At 54.5% G+C, this 16,062-nt stretch overlaps 2 protein-coding genes across 30 annotated transcripts in view; one reads left to right on the top strand and one right to left on the bottom strand.

The window, feature by feature from the left end:
- The window catches only part of KPNA7 (karyopherin subunit alpha 7), a 128,131-nt gene that overhangs the window by 35,146 nt on the left and 76,923 nt on the right, over positions 1–16,062 (top strand). The window contains exon 1 of one of the 29 annotated variants that reach the window (XM_055090189.1): positions 12,412–12,594. The exons of the other annotated variants lie outside the window; for them this stretch is intronic. The gene's annotated coding sequence lies outside the window, so the exon portion shown is untranslated. Of the gene's footprint in view, positions 1–12,411; positions 12,595–16,062 lie in introns of those variants that run through there. 29 annotated transcript variants of the gene reach the window in all.
- Positions 1–16,062, bottom strand: part of MYH16 (myosin heavy chain 16) — a 44,724-nt gene that overhangs the window by 25,100 nt on the left and 3,562 nt on the right. Inside the window, 12 exon segments of the mRNA XM_055090201.1 lie at positions 8–112; positions 1,127–1,354; positions 3,019–3,187; positions 5,128–5,214; positions 6,811–6,947; positions 10,211–10,331; positions 11,515–11,632; positions 12,015–12,102; positions 13,019–13,077; positions 13,845–13,929; positions 13,931–13,972; positions 15,664–15,867. Of these exon segments, the coding sequence (XP_054946176.1) occupies positions 8–112; positions 1,127–1,354; positions 3,019–3,187; positions 5,128–5,214; positions 6,811–6,947; positions 10,211–10,331; positions 11,515–11,632; positions 12,015–12,102; positions 13,019–13,077; positions 13,845–13,929; positions 13,931–13,972; positions 15,664–15,867 (1,443 nt within the window).

Here is a 16,062-nt window from a genome sequence, read left to right as displayed (position 1 = left end):
TACCTACCTGGTGCAGCTCCTCCAGGGCCCTCTTCTCCTTCTGGAGCTTGGCGATAGAGTCTTCTCGAAGCGAGAGGTCCCCAGTCAGGGTGCGGACCTTGTGGTCCAGGGCCTGGAGACGGGGCGGCAGGGGAGAGGCTGGACTTTAAGGCTGGGAACACCTCGGGGGGAGAAGGGGAGGGGAGCGCTTGCCCCGAGAGAGGGTTCTCAGCTTGGCTGCTCCGCAGAGCCACCTGGGAGCCTAAGAGACACCAATGCCCAGGGCACAGCCCAGCCAACCAAGTCAGAATCTTGGGGGTGAGGGGCAGAGAGAACACCGTCCGGCCTTGGCTACTCAGAGCCTGGTCCTTGGACGGCAGCCGTGCCTCTGCCGGGGACTGTGTTGGAAATATCGCCCCTGGGCCCCGCAGGACCTGCTGGCCCAGAGCCTGCGTCTTATTGAGGTCCCCGTGGTTCGAGTGCACATCAAAGCTGCAGACGCCCCGGTTTAGGCAGCGTCCACCTCCCCCTGCTCGGGGACCCCACCCACTGTGAGATAGGAAGGGGGCCTGGGACCAAGGGCCAGCCAGACGGTACCAGGAGTCAGGGAGCCACTTGGAGAGGCAGCAGCTGCTTGTTTGGGCAGAAGTCCCACAGCTAAAGGTGACCCCACCTTACAATACGGTTGCCTCCTCTGGGAGGGGGGAGGGGTGGACATCGTGCTGCAGAAGGATGCTCTGTGAGGGGCCCCAGGGACGCTGAGGCTGAGTGGTCAGAAGGCCAGGCAGATGCCCAGGAATCCCAGGCACGAGGAGAAGCAGCCAGGCCCGGCGTCCCCACGAGGGGAACAGGTCTCAGCTCCCCGGGTCGGCTGCTCTGTCCAAACAACGGACGTGTGCTCTGTCTGCTCTGTCCGACATCGTAGCACTTGCCGCGAGCGGCTCCTGAGCCCTCCACATGCGGCCAGGTTGACCGAGGAACTACATTTGAAATTGTCCTGAATTAAGTTAAAATAGCTGCATGTGGCCGGTGGCTCGGGTCCCGGGCAGCACTGCTGTACGGGCTCTGGGTGTGGCCCCTGCAGGGCGGCGGGCCGGGGGTTCCCTGGCCCTGGGAGGAGCAGGGTCTGGCCCAGGGGCCTCCCCACCTGCTTCTCCTTCTCCGTCTTGGCCAGCGTGGTCTCCAGGCCCTCCAGGTCCCGCTTGAGGTCACTGAGCTCCCCCTCCAGCTTGCGCTTGGTGGCGCTCAGCGAGGCCGCCGTGCCCTCCTCCTCCTCCAGCCTCTCCCGCATGTCGGACACCTGGCTCTCCAGCTCCATCTTGGTCTTCATCATCTGGGTCAGGCGCTCCTCCGCATCTATCAGGTTCTCTTGCTCCTGGTGGAAGGAAGAGAGTATTGGTCAAAGGCAGGGGCCGGGCACCTGCAGGGGAGCGTGCTGGCGGACAGGCCTCGGGCTGACGGGCCCCCAGCGCATGTGTCCTGGGGGCTGGACAGGGGCTGGCTATCTCTGGGCTTCTTGGTGACGAGGCCTCGTCCAGGAGTGTGGCCCCCAGACCAGCAGCGGCCCTATCACCTGCGAGCCGGTTAGGTGCAAAACCTCAGGCCCCGCCTGTGACCTGTTCGGCTGAATCTGCTTTTTAACGCGATCCCAGGTGATCAAATGCACCTTAAGGTGTTAGCAGAGTGGTCTAGGAGAAGTCCGGGCCACTCAGGCAGGACGCCTCTGTCCGTTCAGGCTCTGCCATCTCATCCACTGATCCCACGTGGGCCTATGCACGCATCCGCCAACGTGGAGGGGCGTGTCCACCCAAATAACTCCCAGCATTGATTTAGCGCTTTCTTGTTAACGGACCATTTCCTGTCCCTGGTTTCTCCTTATAACAACACTGAGAAGCAAGCCAGACAGGTGTTATCTATAAGCTAGGGCTCAGAGATGAGGGAACCGATATGCAGAGGGGGTGGAGTTGTCAAAAGTCACACAGGCAGTAAGTGGCAGAGGAGGGACAGCCGGGGTGCCCACTGGGGTCTCCCTGAGATGGGGTCAGTGGTGTAAGACAAAAACTGGCCACGGAGTCAGAAGACCAGACCAGCTAGATGACTTTTGGTTCGTGGCATAAATTGACTAAAATTCAATTCTCTGCAAAATAAGGGAAACGATCATCATGAGGCTTAAAGGGATGGAGCACATGGAGGCGCTTCTATAAATGGAAGATTCTTTTATCCTTGTATTCACCTCGGCCTCAGCCTCCCCAGACATAAAATGAGGGTCCTAGCCTGAGCAACGCCTCAGGGGTGTGGAAGGGATGGGAGAAAAGATGTCAGAGACAGCTTGGGGAAAATGGATAGCTAATGCAAGTGCTGACACTGTCCCGGCTGAGGAGACACGGCTGTGACAGAGCAGGAATGACCAAGGTGGGACTGGACCCCTCCCAGTCGTGGGTCTTCCACTGACCGGCTTGGTACCTTGATCAGATCTCTAAAGGTCGGTCGAGTGGAGTTTCCTACCCTGAAGATACACATGAAAATTGGGTGTCTTATGAGGTGGTCGTGAAGCTTGAATCAGAGAAGGAAGGACCCTTGTAAACCAGAGGGTCGCGGCCGTGAACCCGCTCATCGTACTGGGAGTCAGGCTCCCCACAGAAACTGGGTCATGTGTGCTCCCCTCTGTGTTTGCACTTGATGGGCGAGGAAAAGGAAGCAGAGAAAAGAGGGCAAGTTCCCCAGGTCCCCAGGGAGCCAGGCTCACCCCAGAGGTGCTCCTCCCACCATCTCGTGGCCCCCATGTCTGGACAGTCCCCCAGGCCCAGCATGTACTGTATGTGTGTGTGCCCGGCCTCCTGCTGTGGGCAAACAGGAATTTGATGGAGGCTTTTTGGTAGTTGGGTCCAGGGTGACATGGCAATGAAAGAAAGAGAAGCCTGGGAATTCCCCAACGTCTGGAAGGACACAGCTTCTTGGAAGGCCACTCTCCCTCCTTCTCTGGGTCTGACTCTTGCCAAGGCCCCCAGCTTCTGCCGCTGCCCCCAGGGCCCCACGTACTGCCTGCAGCTGGATGGTGAGGTCATTCTTCTCCTGGCTGAGCGTGGCCATCTTCTCCTCCAGATCCTTGATCTTGCTTAGCAGCTCCTGCGTCTTGGCCATGGCGTTCCTCAGCTCCTCCTCCTTGGCCTTCATGTCCTCCTCTTGGTGAGCCACATTCAGGAGTGGCGAGCCACATTCAGGAGTGGCTTGACCTGGGTGGTGAACAACACTGCAGAGGGTTAGGGGGATGGGCTTTGCCGGGGGGCTAGGTGGTGGGCTGCTTGGCCTTCAGCCAGCAAGAGTCGCTCCTCTTCTGCACGCACAGCACCTGTCTGGACCTCTCTGTGCATTTGGCACTTCTCGTGCTGCAAGAGCGCCTGGGTCCATTGGGTCCTCTGCCCTGCTAGACCACGCGCCCTGCCCTCTGTCCCTCCCCATCTCCCTCCTGCCCTCGGTGTCTCTACAGCACCGAGCAGAGCAGGCAGGACAGCCCCTCAGGATATTTCCTGATCTATGGATACATTATTCGGGAGCGCAAACACCATGGGATTTGGGAGAAGAAATCGCCTCTCTTTGAAGATGACAGATAAACCTGTCATCGCCAGCCTGGTCTGTGGGGATCTGGGATACTGCAGTGCAAAATTTGCATAAAAAGGTACAGTAAGCGTTACTTGCAACTGTGTTACACTTTTTATCCAGTGAAAGCCTCCCCCAAGGTGTTGTTTTTTTCCATTGATTCAGCCTATCTGACTTAGTTAAAAAAGATTAGAGCTCAGTGAACACGCTAAGAGTAAAGGATTTTAACTTAATTTTATGTTTTTACTCATTGGAACAGGATCTTGCTCCGCTATGTTTAATTGGTGAAGTTTTACTCTCTGGTAAAGAGCAGAGAAGTTTCTAGGCTCTGTCTCCTTGTCATCTGTGGTCACTTATGTCTGGCTTGGAAGGAATCTTAAAGGCCGTTGGTCTGGGGCTTCCCAAAGGGTAATACATACACTGAGGGGGCAGGTGAGATGGATTCAACCTTTGCACGGAAACCTTTTGATTTTCATTGTTACATAGTTACTTTAAAAATAATTTTGAAAAGTAAGAGTTTAATACATCATTTTGAAAAATAATAATTTTTAACAGTGAAAAGAACTCGTGAAATCCACAGTTTTATGCATAACGTTTGCTTAGGATAAGACAGGTAAGGATGTGAAGTTTCCTTTTAAAATAAAAATTTCGAAATAAAAAAGTGAGTTGATGTAAAGAAAGGAGGTCAGTCACAGAACAGGTGGGGAAAGTGCCGTACTGACTAAATTTGAGAAATGTTTGTTTAGATCCCTCTACCGTCTCAGGCCCTCCAGTGGGCTGTCCTATGCGTGGGTACCGCTGGGGATGCAGAACTTACTATCCCTCCCTTTCAATTTGTGGTCAGCATGGATTGTTAGAAAGTTCTTCCCTATGGGGAGGGGAGAGAAGCTTCTGCTTGAGCTGTCGGGGGCTCAGGGCCCCCAAGATGACCTGGAGCCTGTGCCAACCCTCCACGTAGCTGCCCTGAACACCCCGCCCCTCAAGACAACACTGCCCTCCGGCCCCCTGAATGCGGCAGCCCTGCCCCCAGGTCCAGTGGCGTGCTTCCTTGTGACAGGGACCCCAGGTGGGACGCCATGCCCCAGCGCCACTGGAGCCTCATGCAGTAGGGTGGTTCGTGGCCTCCCGCATTTGCTGAGGGCGGCCTGGTTGCTTGGGCGCCTGCAGCCTCCCCTCTTGGCTGACTCACTCTCCCCCACTGCTGCCTCAGAACAGCCTGGGAAAGGAGAGGGCGGATCCCATGATTTCCTAAAGCCCAGGACTTCACTGAAGGAGTTGAGATGCTTCAGCACGCCCGGGGGTGAGGCATTGCGCACCAAGCCCACTTTTGTGGGGAGGGGGCTCTCTGCATCCTAAGTGGGTTTTATTTTGAGGGATGAGTTGAAAGGTGGGAAGACACACTATCGTTTTTCTCAGGGAGGACTCAGCCCCCGCCTGGAAGGAGGCTGCACTCTTCCTCCAAGGCGCCCTCATTTTCAGACCGTCCCTGCAGCATCCCGCAGTCTCCCATCCCCAGGAGGCCCCTCCGCCCAGGACTGCGGCCCCTCCGTCCTCACCTTGTTGTAGAGCTTCCACCAGCCCCAGAAACGCAGCTCCAGGAACTTGCGTGTGTTCCGCTGGATGACCTTCAGGCCAATTCTGCAACAAAAAAAAAAAGAGGGAAGAATCCAGCATTGCATGGGTTAAAATGAAGGCGTGGGGGGCGGAGCGGGGGGGACGGGGGTCTGGCGTCCCCGATGGAACCAGCTCCTCCCGGACAGCTCAGGGCTGAGCTCATGTCTTCCTGCATTTCCCCCCTTCTGCTCCCTCACCGGAAATCATCCGTTAGTCTCCAAATCCCATCCGTCTGCGGTCTCTGGAATCAGCCCTCCTTGTCCCGGACAGCTTCCTCCAACTGTCATTTACTGAGGATCTTCTGTGCGCTGAGTCCCACCACTCAGCCCCTAACTGGTGTCCCTGCCTTTGGCCGGGGTCACGGGGGGCCTGCTGGTGGATATCAGGACTTCATTACTGTTATTATGTGTTCATTACTGTTATTATTACTAATACTATGACCACAAGAGCCAGAGCCAACCACAGGGCGGCCAGGGCAGCCAGAGCTATTTGCTAACTACCATTTTAGGGAGATGGCTGAAAAACACAATTCTGAGGGCAGCGATTTGGGACGAGGATTTCTGGCTTCTAATCCTGACTCTTTCTGCATGAACCGGGCCCCGTACCTTAACCCCTCTGATCTCAGTTTCCACATCTGTAAAATGGGGGTGCTGATCCTACCACATCCCTCTCACAGCATCATCGTATGGATCAAGTAAGGGGAAGGCTGTGAAAGTGACTTGTAGACTGTAAAGGAAGGGTTTGTATTAGGTGGTCCCTGTTAGGAGTTGAATTGTGTCCCCTCCCAAAAGATACGCTGAAGTCCTAACCCCCAGAACCTGTGAATGTGATCTTATTTGGAAATAAGAGTCTTTGCAGATGGAATTAACTTAGTTTAAGATGAGGTCAGGGCTTCCCCTGTGGCGCAGTGGTTGAGAATTCGCCTGCCGATGCAGGGGACACGGGTTCGTGCCCCAGTCTGGGAAGATCCTACATGCCGCGGAGCGGCTGGGCCCGTGAGCCATGGCCGCTGGGCCTGCGCGTCCAGAGCCTGTGCTCCGCGATGGGAGAGGCCACAACGGTGAGAGGCCCGCGTACCACAAAAAACAAAAAAAAAAAACAAAAACAAAACAACAAAAAAAGATGAGATCATATTGGAGTAGTGGGGGGGGGCCCTAACCCAAGATGACTGGTGTCCTTATAAAAAGAAGGAAGACCATGTGAAGACAGACACAGAAGAAGACCTTGTGAGGACAGAGGCCGAGATTGGAGAGGTGCAGCCACAAGCCAAGGAGTGCCTGGGGCTACCAGGACTGGAAGAGGCAAGAAAGGCTTCTCCTCTCGAGGCTTTGGAGGGAGCTTGCCTGCCAACACCTTAATTTCAGACTCCTGGCCTCCAGAATCATGGGAAAATACATTTCTATTGTTTTAAGGCACCTGGTTTGTGGTACTTTGTTAATGGCAGCCCCAGGAAACCAACACAGGCCCCAAAGAGGGTTCTTTGGGACAGAAGAGACATTGGCACCCTCCCTATCTCGCTGCCCAGTGTACTGCTGAAGCCGAGCACGGTGTGTGTGGACGGGTCCCTGGCCGTTCCATGTGGACGGTGTGGCTTCAGTGGGCCTGCCCCATGGGTGCTACCTTCGTTCCAGCATCTTCTTGAACTCGACCCTCATGAGGAAACCCCGGAGCCGACACTGAAGCATCGTCATGATCTTGGCCAGACGCTCGTCCCGCATGTCCTCGAGCTTGGCCAGGACGCCTGCTTGGAAGAACACCTGGGGGAAAGACACACGGATCTGAGAACAGCCCCTCTGTCACCAAAGCAGCTGCTTAGTGGAGAGTTCAAAATCAAAGAACAAGAAGTTCCGACGGGTCCTTCAGAGTTCAGAGACCCTGGGAAACAGCTGGCCCTGGCCCGGACATCTGCACGGCAGGGCATGCCAGCCTCGGCATCTATTTCCTCTCGCTCTTGGACACTCCTATGGGCTCTAGTCCTGGCCTTGCAATTGCTAGCTGGGTCACCTTGGACATGCCTCCTCACATCTCAGGGCCTCAGTGCCTCATCTGTGAAATGGGGCTGTTGATCCCTCCCTTAGAGGGTTGCTGTAAAAATTAAATGAGGTAACAGGGAAAGTACTTCTGCAAACTGTGAAGCTTTGAGTAAAATGTGATAGATCGTTTGGATCTTCACTGCTACCTATGGTGACTGCCTGGCAGCAGGGTGCCAACGGGCCTTCCTTTTTACCACGATGCAAAGCAGCCTTGGGACAGTCATGGTCCCACGGGATACGGGAGTGGGAAGAGGGGATAGTGGTCAGCAGGGGAGTTGACTTTCTAGAAAGGGGACAGAGTTTTCCCAGTGCTGCACAGTTTCAGGCATCCGGCTCTGTTCTACGAGAGGGACTCGTCCCCAGGAAAACAAGAACGGCTTTGCAATGCGTGTTAGAAAGGGCCAGAAATACCCAACCTCAGGGCAATGCGAATTAAGGTCACAAGATACCACTCCCCGTCCCCCGCACCCTGCAACACTGAAGACTTCTGAGAAAACACGTGTCGGCAAGTATGTGAATCAACGAGGGGGTGGGTGGTGAGTAAGTACAGTTTTGGAACTTGGCTGTCACTCCCTCAGTGTGTATCTCAACCCTGGCTGCCCGTCACCCCCACCTGGAGGGCTTTGGGAAGATGCCGTTGCCTGGGCACAGGTGACTTCAGACAGTTTCTGGGGTGGGGAGCTCAGGCATCAGTGTTCCAACCTCTCTGCCCCCACCCTCAGTCTAGATGATTCTGATGTACAGCCAAGGTTGAAAACTTTGTTCTAGAGAAATTCTTGCATAGGGCCATGGGTGAGGATGTTGATAGCAGCATTGTTGGTCACTGAAAAAAGAAGGAGTAATCCAATTTCCAAGGCCAGGAGACAGGACAGTTGTGGCATGGCCATCAGAAGTCCTAGGATATGGCTGTGACCATGAACGAACGTCACATACCAGCCAACAAGGATGAATCTTAGAAACATGATTAAGTGACAAAAGCATGTCAGATAAGAGTATATCAAGTATGATACTTTCACGAAGCTCAAAAGCAGGCAAAACTTGGGCCACGTGCACATGTGATAAAACGGTTTTTGAAAAGGCAAAGGTACAGTTAACATTCAGGACAAAGGTTACTCCTTGGGGTGGGGAGGAAGGAGAGGAAAGAGATGTAAAGATGAAGTTCTGGGTTTTTAAGTGGGCTCATGGGTGATCGCTTTGTCAGCGTGTTTTATAATGCACCATATTTTTATAGGCTTCTAATAGGACATGATAGAAACTTCTGGAAGTATAGAAGGAATCAGGAGACCCACACCTGGCCTCAGCCTGCTTTGGATGTGCTAGGGCACCTTGGTTAAGTCACTCTCCTTTGGGGGAACGTGGTCTCCTCTCCTGTCCAGTGGGAGTGCAGGACCCCAAGTCCTTTCAGCGCTGGGAATCTCTGATTCTACACGTGGGGGCAGGGATTAGAGCCCCCAGGTGAATGTAAAGATGGGGATGCTTGGATACGGACAGGGAAAGGATGGAAAAAGATGCTTCTTTCCTCTGCCCTCTCCCCACCAGTCACGGGGTAGAGACATTGGGCTTGATATTTCCAGATTAATTGTGGTTGAGGTTTGGTGTCTGAGGAGCAACGAGGCAAGCGTGTGGCCGGCGGGGAAGACCCACGTGAGCCAGAGCCAGGGAGGGGGCCACAGCGTACAGGCAGAGTCATTCTGTTCTCTGTTCCGCCCCTGCCGCCAGAGCCTGCCTGGCACCGGGGAGCAAAGCAGTGCCCAGCAGCCCTGGGCCTTTACCTGGACCTCAGGTGCCCCCTGCAACCCTTGAACAACAGCAAGATCAGTCTGTCTGCCCAGGGGTAGCTGTGGCAGCTACCAGTCACGTGACTTCCCTGATCCCATGACGAGGGGCCTGAGGCCTGCTCTGTCCTGCCTAGTTCTGTGAAATTGGGCATGTCACCTCTATGTCTTCTCCAGGCTTTCTTAAGTTTCCCACCCATCAAAGGTGGGGTGGGGGAAGGACCTGCTCTCCGAGGTTCTCTCCGGCTCAGGTATTCAGTGATTCTGTGACAAAGCCTGAGAGTTCCCGTAAGTCAATTTATCTCCACACAGCACGCCTCAGCGGTGCAGGAGGCCAAAGCTGATGGTTCTGGCAGGTTTGAAGGCAGTATTACTATCCTGCTAGCACCGATGGCTACAAAGGAAGCTGTAGGGAGCTAGGGACTCTTTCTGTTCGGTCCACCTGCATATCCCTAAGCCTAGAACTGTGCCTGGCACACAGGAGGCACTCCGTACGTGTTGGATGTACCTGCAGCTGGGAGCTTCCCTGGGCACCGTGCCACACTAGTCCCGCGGAGAAGCTGGGCCTGCCTGTGCCCCCCGCGAGACCAGGACCGGCAGGTGACCCACTCCAGGCTGCACAGCAGAGCCTGAGGCAAAGCCAGGGCCCCTCTTGCATCACCCTGACTGTCACGTTGGGGTGCAGTCTGGTTGGGAAGGTGTCGATGGGCACCTCCCACCATCAGCCTGGCCCTTAAAATCCTGACAGGGCTCTGCAGGGCCAGGAAGTGGGACAGACATGGGTCCCATGAGTCAGGATCAGGCAGCCGCTCTGAGTCAAGCCTGACTCGCCTGCCAGCTCAGGGCTGGGGCTCGTGGTGTGGGTGGGCTGGGATTAGGGTGCTTCACCCCCGGACCTCGCCCACATACGTACCGTGGTGCCCCGGTCCAGTCCAGGACCTTGATTCCGATCGGCTGCTTTTATTCTTAGAAATCTGTGGCCCATGCAGTCCTAATATTCTCCTGTTTATTGAGTACCTCTCTGTCTGAGCTGGGTTCTCAACGCACGCTACTCCCAGTCCTGTGAGATTGGCTTTACCAGCCCCGATTTCTCGGAAGAGGACACAGAGGCTCTCAGCAGCTGAGGGGCTTGACCGCCTGGTCTGCGGCTGAGCTGGAATCCACAGCCTGACGCCCACCTTCCTGGGACAAGGCTGAGTAGGAAGACCCTACCTTGGTGTGTCCGATTTTGTATTCATTCACATCCAAGGCGATGGCCCCGAGCAGCAGCTCTGAGGCCTTCTTGTTGTCCACGAACCCCTGAGAAATCACGCTGGGGTTCAGCACTTGGTACCTGTCGGGAGAGACGATGGCAGTCCCCATCATCCCCAAGTTGGCAGCCCAGGAAGTCTGCCCTCACGGTTATCATCGACCTGTGAGATGACCTTCAAATCAGGGATTGGACTTGTTTCGCAGAGGCCCAGGCAGGCAGAGGGCGGGGCCCGACAGGAGGCGCTGGGGAGTAGATGTCGGTGTGGGTTGGAAGTTCAGCGGGGAGATGGTCTTAGAAATGAAGACACCAAAGTCTTTCCTTCCTGATCTTTTCCTCCAGACATGGGAGAGCCGCTTCTTTTCCTGAGCTGCCAGTAGCTCCCTTAGTCCTTCCCCAGCTAGGGACTTCAGAGGGCTTGGACGAGATGACCTCTAGGGACCCTTCTTGCTCCATCAATCTGCGGTCCTATGTTCTGGCAATTAGGGAAGGGGTCGAAGTAAATTAACCTCTCAGGTGGAGGTCTCAGTTTGGGTTCCCCCAGAATCAGACCTTGAGACCAGGATTCAAGTGCAAGTAGTTTCTCTGAGAGGTGGCAGAGTTGGGGAGTGGGTCAGGGAAGCCAGCCAAAGGCACGTTATCAAGCCAGTTATCGCAACAGGCAACTGGGGCTTCAGGCTGCTGGGGGACCCTTGTGTGCTGGGAACAGATCCCCCTGGCTCACAGGCGCCTGTGTGCATGTCTCCCCAACCCTGCATTCAGTGATGTCACATTGGTAGCTTGAAGTCAGCCGTGGTGGGAGTGTTTATACCATGGAAATCGGTAGATATTACAAATCAGGGCTTCTTTTTCTAAAAAAAAATTTAACTTGGAGGGCCCATTGTTAAACATTTACCAACACACAGCTGTCTGAGAGCCAGTATAGAACATGCCTCAGAGTTAGCCGATCCTCAGGGTGAGGGAGCTGAAGCATTTATATGCCAACTGTCCTTAGTCATTGGTTGAGGGCTGCTCCTGGGGAGGCATTGATTCCTGATACTTTCAGCCTGCCAAGTAGCAAAGCAGGCTCTAGCAGCCAGAGAGAGCCCTCGGGCAAAGAAACGCAGGTGCTGGCTACTGAAAGTCGGGCCATTGTGGACTGAAGTAGGCAGTGAGATAGTGTCCCTCACTGTACCCATAGCGTGTGCTCCAACGGGACTACATTTATCAAGAGACAACCCCTAGAGACCGAGAACTGTACTCAAGGTATCGGGAAGACACCACTCACCTCTGTTTGAACTCTGGGTACTGCAGCCTGTTTGGGAAGCCCTTCCTGCAAATACGGATGCCTTCCAGGACTCCATTGCAAGCCAGCTGGTGCATGATCAGGTGGGCGTCCACCACACCTGCCAAGAGGGAGGGCACAGGATGGGGAGTCACTACCCCAGGGTACCCTAGGCCACTCCTTGCCACTCAAGGAGGCTGAACTGGATATCCAGGTCCTCGACCCTAATCTCCTCCAGTTACTGCCCAGGGTGTCCCAGGTCCCCCACAATTCAGCCGAGGCCCAGAGGCTCTCCTGAGTGTGACTTCTGTCTAGGTGGGCACCACTCTGCTTTACAAAGTAGCTAGAACGTGCTGTTTGGATGATCCATTGTTGGAGGTTCTTTCAATGCCCCGTTTTACCCCAATCATTCCTGGTGATGAAAAGTGGACTTAATTTGGAGTGAACCCCAACTTCACACATCCTGAGGACTTCCAGCTGGGAGACATGTCCCCATGATGTACCTGATTGCTTGAACTCATTGGGGACAATACAGCGGACAAAATGGGGGGAGGTGCTGTGGAGGGTGGCCATCAGCTTGTTCAACTGCTCCTGGGGGTAGAGGGAAAGAAAGAGTGAGGCTCGGCGTTGGTGTTGCAGGACACCCATGCTCAGGAGAGGTATTTGTGTAGAGTTTAATTAATTTAATTACAATTACAATTCAGTGCTTTGGTCACACCAGCCACTTTTCAGGTACTCACTAACCACGTGCGGCTAGTGGCTATCGTACTGGACAGGATATTGGACGGTGGCTGCCATATTGGACAGAAGAGAACATTTCCATCATCGCAGAAAGTTCTGTCAGATAGTGGTGCTCTCAAAGGTCCAGTAACTTTCCCAAAGTGATATGTTTTACAGAAAGAGGGACCCTCTGAGTTCAGTGCTGGCTCATCGAAGAATCTTGCTGCTAGAAGGAACCCTAGTGCCTGTGTGGACAAATCCCTTGCCATTTTTAACCTCCCTACTGGATGGTCCCTCCTCTTCCACTTGGATACGTCCGATGAGGTGGCGCACTCTGCCTCAGGACAGCCGGATCCTTGGGAGGTATTGACATCATTCTTTGCGCAACATCTCATCATCGGCTACATTGCTGCCCTTGGAACATGTTTCCAGCAGTGCCCAGACTTTGTGGAAGTTGTGCCCAGCCCAGAAGACCTGCCAGCGCAAGATCTTAGGCACTGATATTTCCACTTGTTATGTTGGGCAAGTCCCATCATTCTCTGGGTTTCAATCTGAAACAACGCAGTTAGACTGGACCATCTTTAAGGGTTTCTTCTGCCCTATGGTCCTGTGGTTCTGTGCCCTCTTCAGAAGGAAACGGACCCCTGAAATGAAAGAGGCAACCCTAGGCATAGAAATGAAATCATCCTGTCCTGGGCCATGAGGTGGCAGCCAGACCGCTCCACCACTGGAAGGGATGGTTGGGGGCAGTGGTCACAAGGTGGCCTCTGGGGCAGCCCCTACTTACCCTGTAGAAGTTGGAGACGGTCATGAAGGAGGACCCTCGTTTCTGCTTCTTGCTTCCAGCTGAGGAAGAGAGAGAAGCATGTTTCACATCAGTACCCAGCACAGGGGCAGGCAGCCCCATCCAGTGCTCTGTGTCAAGGACGGGCATTCTCTGGTTTTGAAAAGACTTGTCTGGGGACTAGATGAGGTGGGACCCCCACACCAGGCAAACGAGATCTACCAGGGAGAGGGTGAACGGGCTGAAGTGCTGTGCTTCCTGGAGGGGCTGTAGCCCCTTTGTGATTTAGGGCCGGCCCAAGGCAACACGCTGCTGCCATTGCCTGGGGAGGAGGAAGACCCCACACCATCCGGAGGAATTGCATGCTGGTGGCGCACACATCTCTGACCAGGGAGATTTGCAATTCTTGTCCCTCTAAGTGGCGGCCCTGTTGGGTGTTCCCCTATGGGTCACATGACCTCTACTGGGTAGGAGGCAGAGCTGAGCTTGAAATTTGGCTCAGACAGGAGAGCAGGGAGCAGAAAATAAGCACAGAGCTTTTGGGCATCAACTTTTCCGAAGCAATATTGCTCCGCCTAGATGTGATATGGGCCCAGTGATGAATTCGGTTGATGGAAGAAGCTGCCAGGATGCATCTGTACCTCTTTATTGCAGTAGCATCCATAGCCGATCTCAAGCAACTTGCCATTCACTCATTCATTCGTTCGTTCGTTCATTCATTCATTCAACAAGAGTCAAATATGAGAGTTTTTGTTTTCTTTTTTTTCTACTTCTGGCCGCTAAAGGGTATCGGCACAGAGAGACTGGACACACGAGGGGTCAGCCATACTTGGAGCCTCCTCTTCTTTGAAGAGAAGGCCTAGGAGCCCCATGCTTGATTTCTGGAACAAGCCCACCACTGTTTCATTCAGGGGGGTCTTTGTTCTTCTCCAGCCAGCCCGTGATGTTGTAACCCACCTGGAGGGGGGCAAATGCCAGTGGTTACATTTCAGGCCCAGATTCCACCTTTCAGGTCCCACAGCCAGAACCTCGACCTACATCTCTGTCTACTCTGGGTTCCCAGGACCAACCTTCAGCCCCATCTCCTGGGACTTCAGTTCCGGTCCTGATGACTTGCCCGGAGTCCTGGGATGTCCATGAACCCCCATCTCTTGGGCATTTGTAGTTTGCCTGTCTAGGGCCCCCTGTCTCTGAGCTTTCCCCACACACCAGGACTCCCCAGCTACTCTTTGCCAGGTGTGACCTTCTCTTACCTGTCTTGCTTTGCTGGCCTCACTGAGCCTCCCCGACCCCTGGGTCTCCTTCTGCCCAGCTTGGCTGATCTTATTCCTGGCTCAGTGATTGACCTTGACCAGTGACACCCCAAGCAACATGAAGAACTCCCTACAAGGGCATCTGTTCTCCCCTCGCTGAGAAGCACACATTCCCCCCGCCATTGCCTGGTGGGAGGGGGGCTCCATCCTTCCAAACCGGGGGCTTCCTGTGTCCAAGTAATTGGACATCCACTAATTTCTGGTTCCCATTTGGCCATGTAGCCCCAGCTGGAGAGGCAAAGAGCAAGGTGCCTTTCATATCCTTCCACTGAGCACAGAGAACCTAGAGACGCAGATGAGAAGGCAAAACCTCTGGGCTTTCCTTCTCCTGTGTGGTGTATGACATTCATAACCTCTGGGCCTCATCTTAGAGCCTTCTTGGAAGTACATAGGCCCCACTTGACTTTGGATGTCCCATTGCTACAAACACCGAGCCCTTCTCATTTCATCGTGGAGGGTGGGGTGGAACACTGCAGTTCGGCCCCAAGCCCGTTTGCTCTGGGGAGCGGCACAGTCCACTTGGCCAGTAATTGGCATTATCATGGTTGTTGAGATCATAAAAGCTTGGCCCCGATGCCCAGTCCAACAGCAGCTTTCCTGACAGCTCTGTCCTAAGCCTGCCATTTCCCCGCAGCGAAACCCAGAGAGGCTCAACAAACTCCTTGGTAACAGGAGGCATTGGCTTTGATGGCAACACTGATTGTTTCCCCCATCAATTATTCAAATAAACGTGAGTCCTGGCTGCACTTAATTTCCCTCTTCCCCAAGGACTAGGTTTGTCATGAGTGAAAAAGCCACTCTGTAAATGTCACCTTGTTAGTTTGGTGGACACGTGCTGTCAGAGCGATGGATCAGTCAACTGGGGAATAATTGATGGACTCATGGACTTTTTTTCCTTCTTTTTGTAAGTTTTGTCTGTATTTTTTTTGGCCTTGCTGCGTGGCATGTGGGATCTTAGGTCTCCCAACCAGGGATTGAACCCGTGCACCCTACAGTAGAAGCACGGAGTCCTAACCACTGGACCGCCAGGGAATTCCCTGCAAGCGTCGCCATTTCTGACCAAGATCGAAGTTCAGCTGTCAAACGGAGGGCCATAGACAATGGCATGGCCCTGGCGGGTCTGAGGGCATGAACTGCTGGGCCTCCTTGGCTAGATTGCTTGGAACTCCCAGAGGGAGAAGTGAGGAGGAAGTACAAGCCAGAGGTCATTTCGATCAACTGATCACCCTGTTCGATGGTGGCTGGGTTAGGGGGAGGGAGGGAGGAAGCCTCAGGGAGGGTGTGGCAGGACAGACCTACATTTGTGGGAGCTGGTGGCACCGGGCAGGTGGCCACAGGGGGTGCCGAGGAGGTACTCATGGTGCCTGCATAGTGGACAAGCTCGAAGTGGGCCTCGGGCCCCTTGCCCTTGCTCCCCTTGGGCTTGAGGAAGTTGCTGGACTTGCCCAGGTGGTTGTCGTACAGGGCTGCCTTGAACGTGGCGTCGGTGGCCTTGGGGAAGACACACTGTTCCTCCAAGATGGAGAAGATGCCCATGGGCTAGAAGGGAAGAGAAGCGGATGGCATTAGAGGGGGCCAACGGGGTGACTCTGGTGCTGGCCTGGGGCTGGTGGGAGGGGTGCCCCGGACCCCATGTGGCCGGCCAGGATGCAGAACTCTGGGCAGTGACCTCTGGGAATGAGGTCACTAGACCTCTGGGAATGAGGTCTAGTCTTCCGTGGCCTTCGAATGCCA

The sequence above is a fragment of the Physeter macrocephalus genome, chromosome 14, assembly GCF_002837175.3.
Source record: "Physeter macrocephalus isolate SW-GA chromosome 14, ASM283717v5, whole genome shotgun sequence".
NCBI lineage: Eukaryota > Metazoa > Chordata > Mammalia > Artiodactyla > Physeteridae > Physeter > Physeter macrocephalus.
This window is presented reverse-complemented; position numbering and strand designations above follow the sequence as displayed.